The following is a 27,215-nucleotide window of genomic DNA, read 5'->3' as shown; positions in this document are numbered from 1 at the left end:
GAACCTTTACTAAATACAGGGGTAGAAGACATTGGCATTCCAACAGTCACATATGTGTTAAACATGCTACTTCTAGCTTAAATATTCAAACTGCCTTAAACAATTTTATGTTAACCTCCAGCCCACAAGATAGTTCTGAATGTGAAGAACTCATTGGTGCCTTCTCTGATATTTTACAAACCATCAGGCCTGTGAAGGTCCGGGGTAGAATAGGTCTTCAGCAATCCATGCTTGCCGTAAAAGGCGACTATGCTTGTCATAAGAGACGACTAACGGCATTGGATGGTCAGAATCGCTGACTTGGTTGATGCATATCATCGATCCCAATTGCGTTGATAGATACTCATGTTGTCAATCACTGGATTGTCTGGTCCAAACTCGATTATTTAACACCGTCATATAGCTAAAATATTGCTGAGTGCGACGTGAAACAGAAAAGACAAAAAACAAACTTAAATTGGGAATTTAACGGGTGCTTTCCGACAGATGCGTATGTGTAGTTTGCGCACGGGCCTGACATTCCATTAAGTGGTCGGTCGAAAAGGGTATGTCCAAAAGGGTTGCTAACTAAATTTTGGAGAACAAATTTGGAATTTTGAAATATGCCATGCAGAAGGTGGGTCGGGTGTGTGTGTGTGGGGTACTACATGGGAGTTTTTGTGAGGTTGTGTGGCTGTGTGTTTGATAGGTTTGGAATTTTAGGACTATTGACAGCTTGTTTGTTGTAGTTTTAGATGCGGCCGAGTAGGCCTGATTTGATTTAGATAGATGACCAGTTGTTTATAGGTTTGTAAGTCATTTTGTTTTTTTTGTAGCGTTGCTAGTGTCATTTGATTGTTGCAGTTTAGTTTTGATCGGAGTGTTTTTCTTTGTTGCTGGCAATGTGTGCAATCTAGTGTTACGTGTGCAGTGGGGGCATTTACCGGTTTGGTGTTTATTAATTTGGTGTAGGTGGGAGTTTAACTTTGTGTGGCCTGTTTGTAGTTTGATTATTATTTATGACACTGAAAATTTCAAGTTCTAAATCAAAGATTATTCAAAGAAAGACAAATGTGTTTTTTTATTGCAAATACTTTTGTTTTTGTCAATTCTTGTTTCATGATGGCAAGGGAAGTTTTTATACACACCAACTGAGGAACTTGTGACACACCAGCTGATGAAGTTGGATACTGTGATTGCATCAATGTCACACACCTGAGCATACTGCAACAAACCTGGAAAGTCCTGCCAGAGTAATTAAACACATAATTAAAATACATAGGGTAGGATATTTCCATGTACCTTTCTCCAACAGAACAGAAAACAGTACCTATATGTACCCAATTCCTTTTTCAAAAGATAATATTTTCCCTTATAATTACTGTAAAACAGGAAATTAATGCGAGCAGAATATAAATGCGAAAAATGCAAGTGACAGAAGGTCGCATTAATTTTATGCATGTTAATTTTTCAAATAACGAAGTTACCTACACAAAGTGAAGTTGAGTAGTGGTCAGTTCACATCCTGTCAAGCAGCCCAGATTGGCGCCAGCCACGAATTATCCCATCAGTGTCCTTTACAAGCTTGTCAAGAGCAGACACGAGCCAACGCGCTTGAATGGGTTTCATGACACTAATCCGCAGGTCAACAGGAGTGTGAGGATTGTCACCTGATCGAAGATTTGATACACTAATCTGTATTCTACTTCTTTTCATTAAAGGGCCGAACGTATATATTAGTACCAACAGTCTGTCAACTAAAACAACACTAACACAATGATAGCTGCCAGGAAACCTTTCTCACGCTTGGCCATCAAACATACGGGCAATTAGCTTAAATAATATTAAAATAAGGAAGGAATCTCACACTAAAAAAACATGGACAGGGATTTAATGTGCACAGTTATTTTATTTATCTCTGTCTACTCACAGTTCCAGCTCAAAACTTCATTTGAAACAAACGAATCGTTTTCAGGTAAGACTTTTATTTATGTAGGTTACATAAATTAAAATAACACAGAACATAAATCCAGCGCATAAATTTTTAGGAAAGGGTATGGGCACTCGCATTTGTAAAATGCGCATTTATGTCTAAAATCAAGAGCTCGCATTATTTTCATGTCGCATTAAATTCCTGTTTTACAGTATATATGGCTAAATCACCAGTTTAAGTGCCACCCTGGTTCTTGTGGTTAAACAAACAAACATCTCATGTACTGTTACAAGAAATTAATGTACCGTATTCAAAACCAAGTCATACACAAGATTAATGTCCATATGAGTTTATGTATATGTTCATACGGTTGTTATCTATTTCAGTAGCATAGGGAATGGTGATTCTGGACCACTTCCACTGGAACCAGATTTATATTCCTATACTGCTACTACAGGGGGAATTTTTTATGTGTAAATGATGATGCGATTCAACAATCGTCATGAATCGTATTAAAAGAATCATCAATATTAATTAGTAATGGATTAAATTTACTATAGCCCACGAAGATATTGGAAAGGTATAGGAGCAATACAAAAATTAGCCACCGCTGCTAAGGTATCTAAAGATGTGGCCAAGGATTGGTTAAAGAAACAAGCAAAGTGGCAAATATACTTACCGGCACCGCGTTATATACCGAGGAAGAAGTTTGATATTTTTACAATGAATGAAGTTCATCAGGCTGACCTCTTGTTTCTTCCCCATGATAAGGTAAGACGCAAAACGTATAAATACGCTTTAACCGTAGTGGATGTGGCTAGTCTATACAAAGAGGCTGAGCCATTAACCTTGAAAGATTAAACAGAAGTAGCTAATGCACTGAGCCGCATATATAAACACGGACCACTAAAATGGCCTAAGCTATTTCAAGTAGATCCTGGTCGCGAGTTTATTGGATCAGTAACTAAACTGTTTACAAAGCACGATGTCGAAATCAGGCGTAGTGAAAAAGAGGCCCACCGTAGTCAAGCTATCGTTGAAAGATTTAACCGGACATTAGCGAAACGTTTGTTTGGCTATCAGTATGGGATCGAAAATGAAATCGGATCGATTAAGATCAACCGAATGGGTGACACGATTATCATCTGTTGTATTAGTGCTGAATAATGAAGTAACAAGATTAATCGGGAAGAAACCATCCGATGCGATTAAAATGAAATCTGTGACTTCTGAATCTTCAGCACCGAGGAGAGGCAAAGAACAAAAACTCCTGGATAGAGTAAGAGTAAGATATTTATACTAGTAAGAGTAAGATATTACTACTATACTGAACTCGAAGGAGGCCTTCGTTGCGCAACCGATCCGATTTTGGTTGGTTATGAAAGAAGGAGAGCCTATTCTTTATTATCTTAAAGATGGACCGGGCAGGGCATTTGTACGAGAAGAGTTGCTCATAGTTCCCAATGATACAGTATTACAACCATAACCATAAGCATAGGTAGTTACACCATTCTTATCAATCTATCTCTTTGTATCTAAGGGGGATAATGATGTCTTGTTATCAAATATCTTGCTTCTGTTAAAAGCCGGACTGGCTATAAGTTTCCTGAGTCTTTCTTCCTCATTGGATCTGACCAATTTAACATCAACACGCATCCTTAGATTCTCCATAGTTTTACCAAATACTGAGTTATTCATGAGCTTATATGGGTTCTTTTCGAAATCGCTGGTGGCTATCTTTCTTAAATCTGTGTTCAGCCTTTTATAGGGCTTCATCCAAGGGCTTTGATCAAACTTTAGAACTCTGTGTATTTTCTTTAGTTTTATACCTAGTTTCATAGATATAACTGGAGATTTCTGTAGTGAACTATATATTTAGTCTTATCCATCAAATTTGGTACGAGTTTTTCTACGTTAGCTATCCTTGTATTACCCATCAATGGGGTGTTGATATTCCGACATCCAATCTTTATGCACCATTAATCTTTTGGGAGCTAGCGGATAACTGTTATGGTCTTTATGTAACGAATTTGGATATTCCAGGTCAACTTCTAGCATGTATCCTTTATCAGAATCTGATCACTTCGATATCATTCACATCGACCCACTCAAAACCACCTGTGGGTAAAGGTTGACTCATAGCCCATCCGTACAAATTGTTGGCGTCGAGATATAATATGTGCGTGTCGGGTTTACTCGGATCGTTCCTTCCACTAATTTATTATTAGCCTTAGAATACCTTTTCGCTACCATTGATATACCACCCCTCAATCCTTTCTCAATCAACAAGTGCATATCGTAATCAGTGAGTAATTTTAGTTCTACACCGGTCTTCTTCAAAAATGCATCCCACGATAGTTTGGGACTGGAATAGTACCATGCCGGATACAAGCCGTATTACTTTAAACATGTCTTTCTAAATATCTCGAAGGAAGTATTCATGCATGGCAGATTCAACATCCTTAAATGTTTGAATTGAATGTCCTTGCTTATGCAGTTTTTCATTAATAAAATCTAATCTTAAAAACCTATTTCTGGTCCATTGTGACTGGGCTGCTTCGAGTTGTTCTAATGCTTTATTATGTCGTTTACACTCCTCTTAAACTTCTTTAGCGTTTGATTCCCTCAGAGTAGAAAATAAATAATTACTCCCCGAAAAAGCGAGAGCATTAACAATAGCTCCACTGACCATCTTCGCAATTGTTGCCATATTTATATGAACATATAATGTTCAAATGTTCAATAATATAAAATATTCAAATGTTTAATTACTTCATTATGTCTTCTGGGATAAGCCCTTGTTTGATTAGCATATCTTTTGTAGCCATTGCCAATCCAATATTGAGAAGCATCATACCGATATCATAACCATTAAAATCTAGCTTGGGTGGTGTGGCTTTAGTAATCATTTTAGCCATACGGGCATAGCCAATGGCCAAGCCGCTGACCACCGCTGAATGATACGTTGCGTTTACCAACATTTTACCTTCTGTAACTGGAGTAGTCATGCTTTTTATAACATTATATGGGGGCTTACCTCTAATTGAACTTGTTGTGTAATCGGGGGTGACGTTTTCTCTTCTCCGGTCTTATAAAACAACCATACCACCGCTATAGCAACAACTCCTAGTGCATAGGGAGCCCAAGTTTTAATCGGACGACTAAGTTCATTATTTGAATTATGCATTAGTTTCACCTTCCTTGCTAACGCACCCTTTTTACCAGCGGTGACTTTTCTGGGGTTCTTAGTCACTCTGGCTTGTGATTTTCGCAATCACTGGTATTACCTCATTCACTTCTTGTGATTGTGCAATCGGGGTTATTTCCTCGTTCACTTGTTGTGATTGTGTTTCCCCAATCTCTTGTGAATTCACAATCGGGGTTATTTCCTCGTTCACTTGTTGTGATTGTGTCTCCACAATCTGTGGGGTCACTTGAGTCTCAATTATTAGTAAGTGGGCACTTATGTTTAAATTGACAATACCTAGCCGTTATTAAAGCGGTGGATACCGGAGCTAAGAACATTCCGTATCTATGATAAAATCACAGCTTACTGCGCTTATAGCGTGTTCAATTAATGGGTCTTTCTCGAGAGATTCGCATAAATACAGGCGATGTTCTGCCAGGATAGGAAGAAACTTACTAGCTACGACTGTGTATAGTTGCAACATAGCCGAACCTATTGTTTTAGTCATGATAGCTCCCAGTCTAGACTCGTAACGCGCCTACAGTTTTTTTAAATTTCTTCATCGGTCTTGTTATCATTTTTTTCGATGGTATAATTTCCCCAAAAATATTGGGATTGAGTGAGTGAGTGGGTATTGTTTTACGCCGCTTTTAGCAATATTCCTGCAATATCACGGTGGGGGACACCAGGAATGGGCTTCACACATTGTACCCATGTCGGGAATCGAACCCGGGTTGACGAGCTAATGCTTTAACCACTAGGCTACCAAAGCCGCAGGTCTTTCTCTGTGTTTATCTAAAGATTTATCTGTATGTTCTTCTGCATGTTGATCTGGTTCTTTGAGCTTTTGTTGATGAGTTCATCACATTATTATGTAATACCTAAGACGATATTTCAGTCTAACATAATGGAATATAGCATATCCAATACAGCCTAAAATAATAATAAATAAATAAACTGTTGCAAAAGTATGAGGATTTCAAACCACATTATTACATAATTACTGCTAATGTTCAATTTATCATATTTTTGCTATTTTTGCTATTTTTGCTATTTTTGCTATCTTTTTGCTATATTTGCTATATTTATGCTATAATTTTGCTATATTTTTGCTCAGCAGTTGCTATATTTTTGCTTAGCAGTTGCTATATTTTTGCTCAGCAGTTGCTACATTTGCCATATTTTTGCTATATTTTTGCTATTTTTGCCATATTTTTGCTATTTTTGCTTAGCAGTTGCTATATTTTTGCCTAGCAGTTGCTATATTTTTGCTCAGCAGTTGCTACATTTGCTATATATTTGCTATGTTTTTGTTATTTTTGCCATAGTTTTGCTATCTGTACTAAGCAATTGCATAAGCAGCTGGTTGATTGGTTTTTAATACGAGTTTACAATGCTTCATTTCCACTAACAGTTTTCTGACTTTATCTTGCTCGGGCTTGGTATAAATAACATCATTTTCGCGTAGACATTCCTGAAATGAATCTCAGTCTTTGCAATGAAACAGGGCTACCCATTTGGTCTGCTCTCTGAGATCTTTCCGGACAGAGTTGTATTTTTGAGTAAGTACCCGAACGCTATGCTGAGTATGCTGTCCGGATAATGCTAAATATGAAAGCATATCTTTCTTTTTGGTAAGTTCTTTACCAGTGAGAAGTTGGTTCACTATCCCTGTAAACGTTGCAGATCGAAGACATGGTCAACCTCAATTGAAAGACCAAATTCTTCAGTCACTCTCAAGCCAGCTACATCCTTCCCCGGAAAAAGCAAAAGGTGGAAGGCTTTCGATGGTTACTGCAAGATTCAAGACATTCAATCCCCAACTACAGCATCCCTATGGCTGATAAGGACTTTGAACATATCACACATAAAACAGGCTTCCTTTTGGCACAAGCTACAGTAGCGTGTGTCAGTGACATCCATGCACTTGATGTTGACATGGATCCATGGTAAAATCTTCCTGGGCCTGAGATGGGACTTCGTGGCAAAGAACTAATTCTCTGGAGAGGTTATTCACTATTCCTCCGCGCTTCTCGATATTAGGTCCAGAAGACCAAGAAGGTTTTTCACTTTGCCCAGTGAGTGCCTTACGGATCTACCTTTAGGCTTCAGAAGGTCTACAACACTCACGCTGGAGGTTGTTGATCCCCTTGTCAACAGTCATCAGACGATCAGTCATCTGTCAAGCCTGCACATTAGCATGATTAATGCCGCCAGTGGCCTCCAACCCGAACTAAAAAAGATTGCCAGCAGGTTGCCTTCAGGAAAACTGCAGCTTATGTTGTGACAAATAAATCAACACGTAAATTTACTGCAGGCCATAAGGACCAATACAAATATGAAACTACAGGCCTGACACAAGATCTACCTGCCACGGGCCTACATGTACCGATCCATCCCGACGACAGGAAATTCCTCCGCTTCATCTTCATGGAAGTTCACTATCAATGGGCAGTTCTCCCATTTGGAATTACCTTGGCCCCATAGCTATTTACACGTTATGGCTGGGACGAGTCCAATTTACTACCCGGATACCCACCCCTCTATTACTCGACCCTACCCGGGTACCCGCTGTAGGTCTCAAGAAATAGGTACAAATGTCTGATTGGGAATAGTTCGACCGTACCCCTGGCAAAATGTATTCAGATATTCATATAAAACGATCTGGTGAAGTTTTATCTTTATTCAAACATATAAAGTCTGAAGGAATGCGTGCTTAGTCAGAAAGAAATGTGAACATTATTCACTTATAGTGTAACCGTGTAAGTTCTAGATAATTTTTGCCATGAAACTATATATTATGTGACTGACCACAGGTCCAGGTAGTGGCTATCCAGGTCCTATGCAGGAATCACTTAACCTGAGTAGCCGAGTTACCCGTCCCAGCACTTTCTAGCACCTGGTTGTGTTTGAAGAACATATACGAGAAACAATATTTGAGTGAACCCCTGTCATTTCAGCTTTGAGAATGAAATGATCATAGTTCTTGTGAATCCTCTACTTCTATTACATCTTTGCCATAAATCTTGTATTTGGGCTTCAGTCACACTAACTAAATTTTCAGATTGTCAATAGACGTCCCCTTCACTGTCAATTACACACAATTAGTTGTTCCTGAACAGATATATTAAGTCATATTAACAGCTGCTAATTGTCATGACGATCGTACTCACTTAAGTATTGCTCGTGTGAGGTGTTTCTGAGGTCGTCATAGAGTCTCCCCCACCTCCTGCTTATAAGAAGTGTGGCCATTTTATGAACATGGGAGATCCTCACAACAACTGCTGGAAATACGGTGAGGCCAAATGCACTGAAGTGGCAAGGGCGGCCCAGTCTAAGGCGCCACGATTTGCTGTGTGGAGTTGCATCCCTTGGGCAGGCCAGAAACCTATGATTGTGGGTTGGAATCCTGGTTCGCCCCGATTATGTTTCAAGGTTTGTCAGCACCATACCTGTGCTTGTTGGTTTCACCGAAGTCGTATACGTCTGAGGCCTGCATTACTTCGAGCTTTCCTCCCACATTAAGCTGACATGCCGCTATTTAACTGGAATACTGTTAAAAGCGGCGTGATACCCAACTAACTCACTCACTGAAGAGGCAAGATGCGGTCAGTGCTCTATTTTGTCTAAGAAGGCCTTCAACAAACTAGCAGAAGCCTTGACTAAAGCTAGAAGAAGAGAAGCAGACAGTATTGGCAAAGAAGAGTCCTTGCGGGCCAAGAGGCCACATTGGGGACAGCCATCTGTTCAGACCACAGCGTCTCTATCTACTTCTCCATCGAATGAATTTACTTCTGCGTTCTCTCTGAACATGTTGAAACAGGTCTTCAACCAGCAGAAGAAGATGACGGCTCGGAAAGGACCTCACGATAGCCCAGCAGACTGTTACGGAGTGTCACTTAAACCGCATAGTTACAATCAACCGACGGAACCCAAGCCGACCACTCTGACCGCACTGGACCATCCAGGGTTTACCGACTGAGATGGAGATTAATTACATCATGGGACAGTCCAGCGGTTTGATGGAGGACCTGTACGGGCTCCGTTATACACGGTCAGTCGTCACAAGCCCCACAGACCTTTCTCATAGCAGAGTCCTGGACACCAGCGGATGATGAACCGACAGGGAACACGAGTGTATGGACTATGACGAACATCCACCCCTCCCGGGAGTTACCCATGGTCATTCTGAGGCAGGATCGGTCCTATAGGAGGAGGTTAATCAGTCTTACCATTCACCCCAACGGGAGGGAGTGACAGAATACAGAGGATGTCATGCTCCTACATCATCTCAACATATCCACCAGACATTGCCATGGCTGAGTTATGCGGGCAAGGTGGTACATCAGGCTTTTGAAAGTCTGCTCAAGCTCAGACATGATGACCGGCTACCCTTACCTCAATTGAATCGGAAGTTGTATCAAACCCATGATTCTCCACTTCCAGACCATCAAGTTTTGGACAAGGACTTATTGAAGCTAGTACGCAACCCTAATACTAAAGTCATGTTACCTGCCTCCTGGATTATAGACCTGTCTATGAGGTCCAGACATTTAACTCTTTCAACACCGTAGGCCGGTTATCCGGCCAAGAAGCATCGAGTCCCCAGACACCGTAGGCCGGTTATCCGGCCAAGCCGTAGTCACGTCAAAATAGTATATATTTTTATGGACCTACCTGTAATATCATTCATTTATTAAATCTATCACATTTCACAATGTCTGAAATACATAATCCATTTCAATTTAACATTTTTTATCGTTAAATTAAAAATTTATTCACTATTTCCCGCGATGTTATTGAAAATAAAATTCTCGGAGACACATTTCGTCAACGGGTCCATCCACATCGAACACGTCAAAGAGGAAAATAAAGACGTTTTAAACAAATCTTTAAATATATTATACAGAGTAATAAATAAAATCAACAAAAATATATCTAAAAGTAATCAAACTTACATCTAAGTTATTATTTCCATCTTTTTGTGCGATCGCGTGAAATGTAAGTCAAATGACATCTCGGCTTTCGTCGCCTTGAATTCTCGGCAAACACGATGTTTAATGCAAAAATATATGCATGAAAAATCTTTGTCACAGCTCGTAACCTAGCACGATATATTCACGAAGTTCCATATTTTTAATATATATCGTGATTTCCAGCTCAAAACTTTCAGAACAACATGATTTAACAAAAATCTTTCGCAAACTTCAGTAATTTATCGAACACGAGCTTGGTATCACAGCTGTAATTTGATTGGCTGCCTTAGGTCACGTGCTCAAAATTGACCTATCACGAAACTTGTAGCAGATTTCGGCAAGAAAGCGTCATTAGAAACCAATTTTAACCCAATGAAATCGCTTGTTATAACTCTGAACAAAAAACAGGCGATGTTACGAGCGTGTTGATGAAGGAATAAGCTTTCCAGCGATGTCTCATATGCCATTCTTCGACGAACGTGTGATTCATACGAAACCTCGAAAACGGGGGTATTTTTTCATTTTACTGAGCGGACAGTCACTGTTATCGGGAAATGGGTGATGACAGAAACTATTTATAATTCTTTTTAAAATGATTTTCCAATTATGTAAACAATGAAAATAAAACAGAAATAGGTACGTGGATATTATGAAATCATATATTTGCCGAAAATCGTCAAGTTTTCGCTTCCTTGGTCCTTAATCTGGATGTTAACAACGTGTTAGCGTACATTTTTTATTTACAACAAATTTAATTAAGTTGTAAATGCATTATTTTAAATAATGTGAAAAACATAACTTAGTAGTAACATAACATGTAGTAGCAAATATATTTTACAAGCAGGTATTTTCTTTGATAAATGTTGGCTTCATCTATCACACAAGAGTCTCTGGGAACTCGGTGTCCCAGCAGTAAACACGTCTGGTTGACTGGTGTTGAAAGAGTTAATGTACATTGGCGCATAGGTCAACTGGTTTGTCGCCGGAATCTGGAACACCATGGCAGACATCATATGAAGGCATTTCCGGAGAGACTCCTATGACTATTAGGACGGAATGACTCGTCATATAAACAGCCACCTAAGAAGAAGTTTGTTCCCTCTTGGTCGGATTTGTTCCAACCGAGTCGGGGGTATGACAAACATCAGTCTTCACAGGATTCGATTTGTCAGCCCGACTATAGGAAACGAGGATCCTATCACCCGGGCAAGTCCGAGGGCAGAGGTGAACGCAGGTGCTGACTTCCTTGCCACCCATTCCGCCGTTATAGACCCTTTCAACCTGGTCAAGTCTATGGACTGCGATTTACACCAACTGTCTTTCAACTTTATGACTCCTGAGCCAGTTGGAGGGCGTTTTCTGTCATACGCCGAAAATTGTAAGCATGGATACAAAACTGCGTGTGAAGAGGCATCCCATCCTGATATCTCAGGCCATCACACACAGATTCGTCGGAGCCAAGTTAGCGGCAACAGATCTGGCCGTCAGGAAGCTACTAAAGAAGCGAGCCATTCGGAAACTATCGGAGATCAACAAGACCAAGGTTTTTATTCTCCAGTATTCTTAGTTCCGAAGAATTCATCCAACATGAGGATGATAATAGACTTAAAGATCCTCAACAAATCATTCATGGTACCAGATGGCTGTTCACCAGGATTACAGCGCCAGTCATCAGGTTTGCCCACCTCCAGCTAGTACCAATCCATGGGTATCTAGATGATTTCCTGGCAGCAGACCAAGAAGAAGCTCAGTTACACCAGAACATGCTATTTCTGGTTCAGGTTATGACCTACCTACTCCTCCTAGTCAATCCCTCCAAGTCAGAGGCCACTCCGGTTCAAGACATTGTTTACATTGGAGTGCGTTTCCAACTCCACAAGGGATATCTATGTCCACCAGAGGATCGATTTGTCAAGACTATTAGGATGATTCAATCCCCATTAAGTCAACCCAGCAATTCTCTAAGGTGGTAGATGTCTCAACAGGAAGGTTGATGTTAGATCCTCTACAGACATGGATCAACTCATTACGATCCCACACCCTAGAATTCCCAACTTATTACGGGACCTGCATTGGTAGACATTATGAGTGACATTCCTCTGACGTCTCCAACGCCCAAACGCCATCTATTTGCAAACGCATCAGTTTGGGGATGGGGAGCCCATATGGATGATCTTATAGTACAAGGGTCATGGAACACCGGAGAGGGGATCCTATTTTTTAACTGTGGGGAAATAAAGGCCATTTATTATCCATCCTGGCATGGAAGATACGTCTCTTCAAATCGTCCATCCTAATAGCCACAGACAACACCATAGTAGTGGCATACATTCAGAAACAAGGAGGAACCAGATCCAGTTCTCTGATGATGGGGACAACAAAATTGACTCCATCAGTTGCCGGATGGAAGTGAGACATATTCCCAGAAAGCTGAACAACCTTGCCGACAGCCTTTCCCGCGAGGGGAGAATAGTGGCAACAGAATGGACCTTACATCCCCAGATCTTTGCTTGGATAACCATGTTATGGGACACACCACACCTAGATCTCTTTGCCATCTGCCTGAACCATCAACTTTTGGTCCAGTTCCTGATCGATGCGCTATCGATGGATTGGACGGGTCTATTTGCATACCATGGTCTCTCCTAGTCAAGGTCATCCATAAGGTGGAGGAGACGGATTGCATAATAATCTACATAGCACCAGCAGAGTGTGGTTACCCAGATTATAAAGTCTACTAATGGAAGAGCTTCTCCAGTCGAGATCTCCAGACATCCGGGTACTCTGGACTTGCCTCTGAAGCTGTGGCACAGATCATGGAGACCTTCATCCTCCCTTATATTTGACAATAGATGGGATAAGTTCATCCAGTGGAGAAGACGACAAGGGATTATAACTTATACAATTCCCATCCCTATGGTAGCAGACTTTCTACTACATCTACGTCATGACAATAAGTTCCAACATGGGACGATCGTAGGTTACAGATTGGCACTTCACTCTGTACTTCAACATGACAGACTCTCAATTGGAAACCATCCCATTCTAAACATGCTAATGAGATCCTTCCCCAAGTGGAATCTATCTGTTATGCTATCGGCACTTTTAACTTAACAGAACCTTACAAGCCCCTGGCTAAGGACACCTTACTCCAAAAATTCAGGAAAGCCTCTTTTCTCCTACCCATGGCAACAGCAGCAAGAGTTTCATAACTCCATGCTCTGGACTATTCTATCCATGATCAACATTGGACCTCAATTATTTTTATGATCGCTCCCAGATTTTGCAGCCATAAACAGTCTAACGCCATGGGACCTTTGGGCCATAGACACTTACCATTCCTGTTTTTGGGCTGACAGTGGATCACCCAGACCTATTCGAATCCTGCAAGCCTCTTTCCAACAAGGACATGACCAAGCCCATGGTAACGGGCTGGCTTAAGTCTACCGTTGCAGCAAGTTATACACAGGCACAGAATTCCACTCCCCCGTCTTGAATCCTGCTCGGCTCATGAGATCAGAGCCCTAGCCACAAGTCATGCTTTATGAAAATCCGTTTCGGTGGAACAAGTGGTGTCAGTGGGCCTCACAAAACACCGTCACCAGCTTTTACTTTGTTGACGTGCAGCTGGACCTAGAGGGCATATACCCCTTGGGCCCATTGTCATGGTGCAAACTATCATCCAACAATAGTTTCCTCCTCCTATTGAAAAAAGGGGGGAGCTGGTAGGATCTGACACCAGCAACATCAGCACCCTTGATTATCCTGTCTATTATGCATAAAATGGATAAAGAGCATCTTGGGTATCAACTGCCTCAAGAACAAGGTGCAGATGACCGGAAGTGATGTTTTCAAGTCCGCAAGAATTATCATTGTTAATAATTCTAAGAATACTACCTCTATTACATCTTTGCCAAAAATCCTGTATTTTGGCTTCAGTCACACTAACTAAATTTTCAGATTTTCAACAGACATTCTCTTCACTGTCTTACACACAATTAGTTTTTCCCAAATAGCACTATAGCTACCGAAGCTATGACATGTGTAATGGCTGTAAACCTAATTTCTTTCCAACATCTAACCACTAGAGGTAGATGAATTGGGAAGGTGGTTGGGACTACTCCTGATTTTATAGAGGTAGTATTCTTAGAATTATCAACAATGATGGCACGAGACACAGTTACCAAACACGGATAGCAAACTTGCTCAAACTTTGCACATTGCACTTGTAAAACATGCTGTCCACAGTGACTGAAACGTGGTTAATGTTATGTGTCAATAAATGTCACATTCACATGGTTCATTGATAAGTTACAAGAAAATTCCTCCAAATGGGTACATGACAGAACATGAAAACTTGCATGCTATAGACAAGATTGAACCTAGCCAGTCAAAGAATGCAGTTGCCAGACATTTTGGTAAATCTAAAAGTGAGATATCCCAACTGATGGAATGATATTGGCAAACAGGTAGTGTTAAAATTAGGGTGGTTAGAGGAAGGTCTAGAAATTCTACTCCCAGGCAGGATTGATATCTACACATCATTGTGTTGAGGAACAGATTCATTTTTGCACCAGAACTGAGGGACAACTTCAGGGCTGCCATAGGAAGCCAACTTTTAACCATACGAAACAGTTTGAAAACTGTCGGTCATCAAGACGTCCTTTCAGAGGAATGCGTTTGACTGTGGCAAACAGGCACCTCAGACTACAGTCATCACAGCAGTTTGAAGGTTCTCAACAGCGGCATTAGAGGTACACCATGTTTTCTGATAAATCAGGGTTTTGTTTATGCTTTACAGATGGTAGACAATGTTTTTGAAGACAACACAGAGAGAGGTACTATCCGGTAGCAGTCCAAGAACACGATATGTTTTGGCAGCATCATGGTCTCATCTTGCATCACTTACGATAACAGGATAAAACTAATGAATGTGCAAGGAATACTACCAGTAAACATTATGTAGACCAGATGTTATGTCCAGTGGTCATCCCTTTTCGTGTTTCACAGAGGTCATGTTGCAGTCAAATGTCTAAGGCAGCCAGGAGTCATAACATTGTCTTGGTCACCCAAATCTCCATACATGTCACCAATAGAATAAGATTGGGATGATCTGAACTGAAGGATTTGTGAATGACCTCAGTGTTCCCAGAATTTGCCACTTTATCAGGCCTCACAAGAAGAATAGCAAAGAATACCAGGAGAAACAATCCGGCCTTTAATATCCAGTATGCCCAGAACATGTCATGCCTCCATCCTGCATCGATGCTCATTGGTCATGGACCAGATATTGAATTTACTTTGAAGATTGAATTCCACAATGTCATTTCTTCACATATCATTTCTGAATAAATTTGTGTGTTCCCTTTAATATTGTTCCTAGTATATCTGCTGTGGGGGACTTTTTACACCACCAGGAGGAAGTGTTTTACTGCAGGGAGATCCAGGCAGAAATGTGTGGATCTCAGAAGTTGAAAAATGATAAGCAATCAACTCCAGCCGTGCAGTCCATCCTTGTTAGGCTCCTAACTTTGAAGCCACCCCTCGTATTTTCTCCCTTACCAATCAAATGACTAAGGGCGTAATTTAATGTTTATGCTTGTTTCATTTTATAAAGGGATTTTGTTGAAGAATGTGAATGAAGAAAGTTCCAACCTGACCTTTCATGGTTGTCCTTAAAATATAAAAAAATACAATAATTAAAAAAATATGAGTACAACACACCTACATGTACCACCAGTCTCTTCAACCCTTGGCTAATAATGTACATCAGTAAAGATCTCAGTTGACGAGATTAAAATATCAAATGTCAGCAGACCCTTGTTTAAATTGGCTGTTAGTGGCCATATTTTGATCATGCTCTTCTTAAATTGCTCTGTAAACATAATCACTGAAATTGCCCAAAAGAGGAAACTGCATGTACGTCTATTTCTTTTTCTGATGTGTATATGTTGATCAAGGATTTTTGTGTTAGCTTTTGTTGTCAGTGTTTAATGTTAATGCTGACCACTTAACTTTTGCTAAGTTTCTGTCTTTTGTTGATGTGTAAAACATTTGACTGCATGTCCAGGTGAGCTACAGTGCTGTGACACAATCTTTCTGAATTTTAATAGATGCTAAAGTTGTTGCAGGAAAGTGATTAGACATTTGTGTACTGTGAGTGTCAAATGTTCACCTTTTTTTACCTTTGCAGAAAACCATTTACCTTCAAATTCTGCCATTACCTGAAATTTCTGTATACCTGCCCACTCAGCCAGAGGCAACATTTACCCCAAAGGATTTCTTTCTGTTTAATTGATGCATCTTTAATTCTTGTATTATATTCTTTGAATATCCTTATGTATGTTGTGTTATTTTCAGATTGAAAAGTCAATTCAGCGAATAATGCATGGCACAAAGAATTCAATGTACACTACATATCAGAGCATAGAGAACAAAGTTGGGGGAGTCCATGGATGGAAAGATCTACTTCAAGCAGTTGGTTTTCGGTTTGAGCCAGCGGGAAATGGATTACCACCAGCTGTTTTCTTTCCACAGTCAGATACTGGAGACCGACTAGCGCAGGCCAGTGCCAACCTTCAAGCACTGCTAGGTATGAATATTTACTGGCCATCATATATGTTATGTTTTCATCACAAGTGTCATGTTGAAAATGTTATTTCATCGGGGGCAGTCGGGTAGCCAGGTGGTTAAAGCGTTCACTCATCATGCCGAAGACCCGGGTTCGATTCCTGACATGGGTACAATGTGTGAAGCCCATTTCTGGTGTCCCCTGCCGTGATATTGCTGAAATATTGCTAAAAGAGGCGCAAAACCAAACTCACTCACTCAGTCACTGTTATTTCATCTCTTCATTGGCCATATCTGCTTACATCATTATGACCTTGGATATGCATCATAGCAGAATATTATTTGGTTTGCTTACCCTGATGTTATTGATATGAGCTTATGTCCTCAGTTTTCATCCATCTATGTGTCTGTTAGTCCTCAGCTTAAAAACTCCTCTCCTTCAAAGGTTTAATATCACTTCCATGTCCATTTCTACAACAAAGCAGATTTTTCATTAAAAGAAATTATCCTCCTTAGCAATTAAGTTTGGATGTATGCACTCAAAATATTAGGTCTTTTTTTGCTCATACTAAAGTGAAATTGTGTCAAGGCCTTTCTGTTTGTCCATCACCTGCTGTCAATCATAAACATCTTGTCTGTAACCAATGAAGCTTAGATTTTTATAAGATATATATATCTTTTTATACTTATCATATCTCACATTTGGCATTTCTCCCTTTTCAATTGATCCAAGATTGGAAATGATCCTTGATCATGTTTCTAGCTTCTAAACAAACACTTCACCTGAGCACATCCTAGACATAACCATGGTCACCAGTGATACCATTTGTCTGTGCACTGCATGAACATTGTGCTGCCTGACCACGTGAATTGCACTGCCAATTCATTTCCATTCACATTGCTCTAGTGTGGAGGAGAGTAATACTTATTTCTTGAGTATATGTAAAGCTTTTGTTATGGATAGAAAGAAAAGGAAAATGTGGAAGGGTTGCAAGCTGACATTTTCTGTAAAGGATCCGCATATATGAGCTGTTATAGTGACTGTTGAGGAGTGCTTTTCCTTTTGTTCTCTACAGATAGAAATGAGCAAAAAAGGAGAGTGACAGATGATCTAAATCAATGCCTGAGGAACATGGGCCTTTTGCTGCCAAGAAAGAAAAAAGAACAACTTTAAAGGCTGCTCAATTGGGTTTGTCAAATGTGAAGGCTGTAAAGGTAGCATCGATGAATGATCCATCAGTCTCGTTGGAAGAAGGCTCGGACTCATTCTTGACATAAGACATAACCCCAGAAGCATCTGTAGTACCTAGATCAGGAGTCATCTGTGTGTGGAAGCTGTCTACTGTCACTTCTTGGACTTCATATCAAGATATGTACAATGTGTGAAGCCCATTTTTGGTGTCCCCCGCTGTGATATTGCTGGAATATTGTTGAAAGCGGCATAAAACCATACTCACTCACACACTCATTTCGGCATGATTTTCATAGAGCTTTGAAGAACCCTTGCTCAGCAACTTGTTCAACGAAGTATTGATCCAAGGATTGGGTTATGAGTCCCAGGGACATAGATGGGGAATCACAAGGATAGTCAAGAACAGTGAACTTTTCAACATTCTTCAAACCTTCTAGGGGATCAGCAGAGGTTCAACGATCTACACCTTGGATCTTCAGGATCGATGAACCTTTCAATTTTCGGCGAACTTGGATGGGGATCGGCAGAGGTTCGCTGATAGTATGGGATGGACTCAGGGAACCAAGGTTCAACTTGCTGGAGTGCGGCACACATAACATGGAGTTCCAATTTACTGTAACTGGATGTGCACCTGCAGACATTCAACCCCAAGAGAATGTGTAATATGTCGATTGCTGAAGATAGAGAATTTATACATCTAGATACAGCCTAAATCTAGACACAGCCATTCATCCAACCCTACCATCGTTCTCTACTCTACCATTCTATGGGCAACAGAAGCAATTGCGATGTCTTTGGCACATGCGATGAAGTCAGAAGAGGCTCATATTCATGAGGCGATTGTGCTTATACTCGTACATGACAAGTTTCAAGGAGTGATGGATCAACTGTGCCATGTCATTCATAGGAGAGGTAGTCTTCTACTTGTACTTGGGAACAATAGCCTTGGTTCTTCAACACTTTGTTCACCAATGGTATTGAGGCCAGGGAGGTGACAAAGGGATCTCACTTGAGATATCTGTGGACCTTTTACAACTGCTGTCACAGCTTCCGGAGAATCACCGCCTCAGAAGGAAGGCCCAATTCAGTCTGTTGCACCCAGATCTGACTGAAGGCTGAGGATTATGAGTCATCCTATGCAGACAATTCTGCCATCCAAGTGCCAGCTCTACATGACACAATAGTCATGCTGCTAGACAAGCATGCAATAGGATCATTAGGTCCCAATCCCAAGTCCCCAGGGTTTTGCTCTTCAGTGTTCCTCATCCTGAAGAAAAACACCGGCAAGCTGCACATGATTTTCAATTTGAAAACATTCAATGTGCAGTTCTTGGAGACAACACTGCACCTTTGAATGGTTTCAGTCACTCTTCTTCAAACGATTAATCTACCTGGTGACTACATGGTCAGTCTGGTCCTCAAGATATGTTCCTTCACGTGCTTATCCATCTGGAACATCAAAGGTATCTTCGCTTCATCTTCCAGGGAATACACAACCAGCAGCAGGTGCTCCCATTTGGCATTTTCATGGCCCATGTGGAGCACATGCAATGCCGACGCTTGTCAACATTAAAGTGTCATGAAGCCTAAGAAGACTGATGTCTTTATTCAAGAACCCGACATGGTGTCAGAAGTAGGATGTTTTCCCCCCGGATAGCATACTATGAACTCAAATAGTAAAAGTATGTACGTTTGATCACAAAGACAGATCTCGACTCGTATGAACTGAAAGTTTGAAACTGGCTGAGGTTGGCATTAACGAAGGGTAAGCGCTAGCTCAGTTACAAGTTCCTGTAGTGACGTATAGGGTTTCTCCTCCCGAACACTTTGATTTTACTAAACCAGAAACGTGGCCGAAATGGTCAAGAAGCTTCAAGTGTTTCAGACAGTTATCAGCGTTGCACAAAGAACCAGAAGAGGTCCAAGTAAATTCTCTTATCTATCACATGGGGGATGAAGGTGATGACATTTTATCTGCACTTCACTTATCTGTTGAAGAATCTAAGTCATTTTGTAATCTCTCGAAATGTGATTTATGAACGTGCAGTCTTCAATAGAAGAGTTCAAGAAGAAGGTGAAACAGTAGATTACTTTATTAACTCTCTTCATGTATTGGCCCGCCATTGTGAATATGGTGACTTGCATGACAACCTCATCCGAGATCGCATTGTAGTTGGGATCAGGGATACTTCACTAAGTGCTAAATTGCAGAGTGACAATAAACTGACTTTAGCTAAAGCTGTCAGAAAGAAATGATCAATAATCAGTAGTCAGAGCTCAGGAAATCAGAGATATCAAATGCTTCAGTAGATGCAATCAAGTCTCGCAAGTTTTCAAAGCAAAACAAGTCAACTAGATACGAGGTCTCAAAAACTCAGACTTCCTACAAGAAAAGGACAAATGAACAACCGTGGAAGCCTAAGAGACCTTATTGCATGAAATGTGGTGCTAAACCATCTCACAAATGGAATGAATGTCTAGCCCGTGATGCAGAGTGCCATAAGTGCAAGAAAATAGGACACTATAGTTCAGTCTGCCTTAATAGTAAAAAGGTAGATGAATGTGTGAGAGATTTCAACATTGATGGTGATGATGTTGAAGAATTTTTCGTCGGAGAACTGAATGAGCCTGTGTCGGGAAACGACAACAATGGACCATGGATGACAAACATTTCCTTCAACGAAACTTCACTTAGGCTGAAAGTAGATTGCGTGGACGATTTAACTGCCATTCTGGAACAATCGTATTATCAGCTGAAAGGTGCAACCTTGCAACAAACCAACAAACGTTTGTTAGGCCCAGCGAGATCCAGACTGGAAGTGTTAGGAGTTTTCAGCTCGCAGTTGAGGAAATGTCAGAAACTTACCACCCAGGATATCTATGTTGTGAAAGGTCTAGAACGCCCTCTCCTCGGACGACCTGCAATCAACGCATTAGAACTTATCAAGTTCGTTGACACAGTCACATCTGAAGATGTGATTGGACAATTTCCCAAAATATTTGAAGGACTTGGTGAGATCCCTGGGGAGTATGACATCCAGTTGAAAGAGGATGCTGACCCTTTTTCACTTAACGCACCAAGAGGTGTTGCAATTCCGCTACTTGAAAACATTAAACAAGAACTTCAGAAGATGCAGGATGCAGCTGTCATTGAGCCTGTCACAGAACCAACCGACTGGTGCTCGGGAATGGTTGTGGTACCCAAGGGAAAGACTGGTGTGCGCATATGTGTAGACCTTACACAGCTGAATAACAGTGTCAAAAGGGAAATATTTGCAATGCCATCAGTAGATCACATCTTGGGGCAGATTAAGGATGCAAAGTTCTCCTCTTGTCTTGACGCAAATTCCGGATTCTATCAAATCAAGTTGTCTAAAAAATCGTCAGAACTAACAACCTTCGTCGCTCCATTCGGATGCTTTAAATTCCGAAGGATGTCGTTTGGTATATCGAGTGCTCCAGAAATACTCCAACGCAAGATGTCACAAATACTTGAAGGCTTGCCAGGTGTCATCTGCCTGATTGATGATATCTAAGCCACAACACAACAAGAACGTGATGAACGTCTGATCAACATGCTGAAAAGGATCTCTGACAACGGAATCACCCTAAACAAGGCCAAATGTGAATTTGGTAAAACCAAACTTCGTTTCCTCGGACAGATCATCAGTGAAAAAGGTGTCGAAGCAGATCCTCAGAAGGTTAGTGCGATCGACAACATGAAACCACCAAATGATCTAACTGAGTTGAGGAGATTCCTTGGCATGGTAAACCAGATGTCCAAATTCTCATGTTCCCTGGTGGAGAACACAAAACCTCTGAGGGGCCTCCTGCACAAGGACAGTGCTTTCCTGTGGGGAGAAGCTCAACATATATCGTTTGACAGGATTAAGTCACAGCTATGTCAAGCTCCTACAATGGCGATGTATGACCCTGTGAAAGAAACAAGGATTTCAGCAGATGCATCAAGCTGTGGCATAGGAGCTGAGCTAAAGAAGCAACAGGAAGATGAGTCATGGCGACCTGTGATGTTTGCTTCAAGATCGCTGTCGGAAACAGAACAGCGATATGCCCAGATTGAAAAAGAAGCATTGGCCATAACCTGGGCGACAGAACGCTTCAATGACTTCATTCTCGGCAAATACTTTCAAGTGGAAACAGATCACAAGCCATTAGTGGCAATCCTGGGATCCAAGTGCCTCAACGACCTATCTCCTTGACTACAGCAGTTTAGGAAGCGGCTGATGAGATACAGCTACATAGTTTTTCACACTCCTGGGAAGAACTTGACTGTAGCTGACACCCCCTCCAGAGCTCCACTGAGAACAGAAAAGAAACTGGAAGAGGAAACTGAAATGTATGTGGAAATGGTTATCAGTCACTTACCAGCTTCAGATGCAAAACTGCAACAAATCTCAACAAAGCATCATTCTGAATATCCTAGGATCTTCAGTTTCATCCAAAATGGATGGCTTGCATATCACTCTCTTCAGGGGTAAGGAAAAGAGGTTATACAGATTTCGGAACAACCTAACAGTAGTGAACGACTTACTTCTCAAGGACAACAGATTGGTCATCCCCAAAACACTTCGCCCGGAAATGATGGAAAAAATCCATGCAGCTCATCAAGGAATACGAAAGTGCAGGGAACGAGCACAGACATTGTTGTGGTGGCCAGGACTGAGCCCTGATTTAAAGTCGGTCGTTGAGAATTGCAATGTATGTTCGAAATACAGACCAAACCTGAAAGAGCCTCTGATGCCCACACCCTTACCTGAAAGGCCTTGGCAGAAAGTAGGGACCGATTTGTTCGAACTGAACAAAACCATGTATCTGATTGTGGTAGATTACTTCTCCAGATATGCTGAAATAGCTAAGCTGTCCTTGACAACCTCAACCAGCATCATCAACAATCTGAAGTCGATATTCTCATGGAATACCGGAAACAGTTATTTCCGACAACAGGCCTCAGTATGCATCAGCAGACAGTTACAGTTACAGCCGACAAGTGTTAACCTCGAGCGCTTTCGAGACCTCGACACAAAACAGAAGATGGCGACAAAACACAACCATGATCTACATCACAGAGTGAAAACACTCCCTCAGTTGAATCCAGGCGACTCTGTCTGGTTGAACAAATTCGAGAGCAAAGTTGTTTGGAAAGCAGATACCCCCAGATCCTACATCGTGAACACACAAAATGGGGAAGTACGAAGAAACCAATCAGATCTACGCAAGATTCAAACACCGGAAACCTCAAGAAACAAAGTTTGTGACTCTGAGGTCAACCGAAATATGGACTGCAACATCGCACCCCAGTGTTCACCAGGAACACCAAACAGACACTCAGACACTAAAACCAGAGTTGGAAGAATTTCCAGACCTCCCCAGAGACTTGATCTCTGATGAGACTTTTGTAGTGAAATGTTGAGGTGTTGATCAATCCAGTTTTATTGTTTAAGTTTAGTGTTCAACAATGTGAATGTAACAAGGTTAAACAGTTACTTTGAATCTTTGACTTTTATTCATTCGCTCTTGAGAAAAGACTCTTTTGTCAAAAGTATTGTATATGAATTTAATAGCTCAGAAAGGAGGATGTGGAGTTAGCCTATTTGGCGTATATGTATTTAGCGGTATGCAACTGGGTGAGATTGAATTAGCTCCCTTGGCTTGAACACGTGAGATCTGTACATGTGATGCTGACGCTTGTCAACTTTAAAGTATCATGAAGCCTAAGAAGACTGATGTCTTTATTTGAGAACCCGACAGGCCAGTGGTTATTCACTGGAGATTGTCTTTGAGGCAAACAACTGCATTCAAGCTCCTGCTGCCTTTCCAGTCGTAGAGAATCATCTGCAGTTTGCCAGGGAGTTGTTATACCAACTTAGCTGTCTCGTCCATCCTAAGAAATCAGAGATGATGCCCCCACAACGGGTCCAGTTCATCGTAGCAATGTTCAACTCCCAGGAGAGGGCACAGGTGGCAGAGTCGCTGTGCAGAGTTGCATCTCTTTCGCACGCCAGAAACCTATGATTGTGGGTTCGAATCCCAGTTTGCCCAGATTATGTTTCTAGGTTTGTCAGCACCATACCCATGCTCGTGGGTTTCACTTCGGGCTTTCCTCCCACATTAAGCTGACACACCATGATATAACTGGAATACTGTTAAAAGCGGTGTTAAAACCAACTCACTCACTCAACACCCAGGAAGATAAGGTTAGTTCCAAGGGACAGGTGGGTGAAGATTAAGAAACAAGTACCATTGGTACTCAAACTATCTCAGACACTTCGTCAGTGGTTATAGGGTAAACTCGAAACTTTTGACCTTGGCCAATACAGAGCTTTCTGAGATTGTTTCCGCAAAAAGACGTCTGCATGATCAAGACTCGACTCCTGATGTCATTACAAAATCTCCTTCATTGGTGATTTGGGGAGTAGGATGTTTGCAAAGGAATCTCTTTGACACTGTTCATACCAACGCACCACCTTTTTGGTAACACCTCAACAAAGGAATGGGGAGTGCATCTGTTAAATCTCTGAGTGACTAGACAATGGTCTGCAGATGAATAATACTTGCACATACAAATCTGGAGTTCAGAACAGTGGTCTTAGCTGTTACACACTGGGTGGAGGTACTATGTTTATCACGACTGATGATCCAATTGGACAATGCCTCATTCATGCGGTACATGCATAAGATGTGATCAACGAAGTCTGCATTGCATCTACTTACGGTGATCCAATTCTTCGAACTGATTGTTTTGCTGCAGATTCAACTTGTAGCCAGACACATTCTTGGAATTCAGGACACGAAATTAGTGGAGAATCCATCCAGATCTGCCACGTATACAGGAAGCTTGAGTTTGCGACCAGTTGCAAACATGTCATGTCCGAAACCGCTACCTCTAACAGGGTTGCCCAGCCTACTGGTGCATTCACACAGCAGGTGACCACACTCGAGAAAGAGTCCGGGACAGGAAAAGCTATTTGGCACGAGTGGCTAAGGCTATTGCTATGGCACATTGACCCTCGACTCGAGGCTTTTATGATAATAAGTGGTTATCATTTGAGACAAGGCTCAAGATCCCACTAAAGCCTTGCCTCAATTCTTGGCCGAGTTTCTCTTACACTTGTGTACCAAATGACACTTGAAATGCAGCACCATTGCTATGTATTTGGAAGCTTTAAATTCAGTGTTGCCAATACAGGAGGATGGTAAAATTCCGGAACTGCAGTCGAGGGTCTATGTTCCATAGCAATAGCCTTACATGTGACCAACTGTAATGTGGAGACATTCGTTTTCAACCACTTTCAGTATGACATAGCAGCTAGTGATTGCACAGCTTCACTACTGTCAACAAGTAAGCAGTAAATGCATAAAAGAGTAATGAAGGATAAGTGTACAAACATAAAAAATATCTAGATTTTGCAAGTTTTCTGTTTCCATTGTAACAAGTTTGATTTTTACTCTGTTCTTATTGGTGTGTTTGACCGGACCATATCTCTAAAACTAGTAGGTAATCTTTCATGACACTTTATATAGACAAAGACCAGATTGTCAATGCTGCCTTTTGCTATGTAGGGATATTTAAGATTCATAACTTTAACTAATGTGTCATAGCAACCAATTTTGGACAACCATTGTCTGAATTGACATATATTTCCAAAAGCACAATGTAATGCTTAATTGGCTTTACTTTAAGATGCTAATCCCCACTATTAGTCCTTATTGTATTGTACATTGACTGCCTTCCATCCTAAATGAGCTTGTGAAACTATGTCACTGATTAATTACTATTGTTAATATTTATGACTTAATCTATGTCAGGTGAGCTTCGATGTGAGCCTTGGTCATGAGATGAAAATCAACCTTTGCCTAGCTATGGTTGGGCTAAGTGCTTGGGGACACCAACACTATCACTACTATCACTTGTGTGTTGACGTGGCACATGGTGCTTCTTGTATATATACTGAACTACAAAAGAAACATCACCCCAAGTAACATTGCATGAAAAGTTGTCATTTAAATATCTGGGTAATTTTTGTCAAAGTTTCTAAAATAAAACATTACCTTGTCCGAAAAAAGGAAATTTGATGATAAAAAACAAAGCAGATGACAGTGATACGGATCGCCCAAACGCATCACGGCAACGGCAATGGTAACCCGATGTATGTGAGTTCCATGCAAATTGAAATGCACATGCGTTCCCCCATTTCTTGCCCTATAAAAATCCACCCAGATAGGACCCGTGAAGATTCCGTGGTAGAATAGGTCTTCAGCAACCCATGCTTGCTGTAAATGGCGACTATGCTTGTCGTAAAAGGCGACTAACAGGATCGGGTGGTCAGGCTCGCTGACTTGGTTGATGCATGTCATCGATACCAATTGCGTGGATCGATGCTCATGATATCAGTCACTGGATTGTCTGGTCCAGACTCGATTATTTACAGATCGCTGTCATATAGCTGGAATATTGCTGAGTGCGGCGTTAAACAACAAACCAACCAACCAACCAACCACCCAGATAGGATAACATTCATTCCTTATTGAATTGCTACCACATGTCAAGATTGACAAGAAATCAGCAACACCAAGCCCTTTGACGATTGCAAGCTGGACAAACCGCCCCGCAAGTAGCCTATGCATTTCAAGTCCACGTAAGGATCATATGCAGGCTCCAGCAACGGTACCAGACCACCAACACTACAGATGACTGACCACATAGTGGAAGACCAAGGGTCACCACCCGACGTCAGGATTGTCAGATTGTGCGACAGCACCTTCAAGAAACTGCACGATAGACCATGGGGACACACCAGCGACACACAAGTGTGGACACCGTGCGTCGATGATTGACAAGCAGACACCTCCACTGTCAAAGGCCACACCGAGGACCAATTCTAACACCAGGTCATCACCTGGACCGTCATCAGTGAGCAACAAACCACCAGCAGTGGAGAAGAGTCCTCTTCTCAGACGAGAGCCATTACTGAATCTCAACAGCAGATGGCAGGGAGAGAGTCTGGCGATGCCTTGGCCATTATCTGGATGCTTGTGTTGTTGAGAGAGACTCCTGGGATGGTCTGAGCATCCTGGTGTGGGGTGGAATTGGTCTTACACAGAGGGTTGGCCCTGTGGTCTTCCAGAACATTGGTCCAGGGAGAGGCAATGGTGTCACAGCAGCTTGGTACATTGATCAAGTCTTGAGACCACACGCCATACCTCATTTGGCACGTCGCGACAACCACGAGTTTCAGTATGATTACGCCCATGCCCACACTGCGAGAGCAACAAGAGATTTGCTCCTGCAGAATGTCATCAGAACCATGCAGTGGCATGCCCTCAGTCCCGATTTAAATCATATTGAGCACCTGTGGG

The 27,215-nt window shown here is 41.4% G+C and overlaps 1 protein-coding gene across 1 annotated transcript in view; it reads left to right on the top strand.

Moving 5' to 3' along the window:
- The window catches only part of LOC139456417 (tetratricopeptide repeat protein 28-like), a 283,334-nt gene that overhangs the window by 129,821 nt on the left and 126,298 nt on the right, over positions 1–27,215 (top strand). Inside the window, exon 11 of the mRNA XM_071238117.1 lies at positions 16,436–16,667. Within this exon, the coding sequence (XP_071094218.1) occupies positions 16,436–16,667 (232 nt within the window). The remainder of the gene's footprint in view (positions 1–16,435; positions 16,668–27,215) is intronic.

Source organism: Haliotis cracherodii, unplaced genomic scaffold (assembly GCF_022045235.1).
Source record: "Haliotis cracherodii isolate W230 unplaced genomic scaffold, xgHalCrac1.p SCAF_11, whole genome shotgun sequence".
NCBI lineage: Eukaryota > Metazoa > Mollusca > Gastropoda > Lepetellida > Haliotidae > Haliotis > Haliotis cracherodii.
The sequence above is the reverse complement of the archived record's forward strand: the minus strand, read 5'-3'. Positions and strand labels throughout refer to the sequence as shown.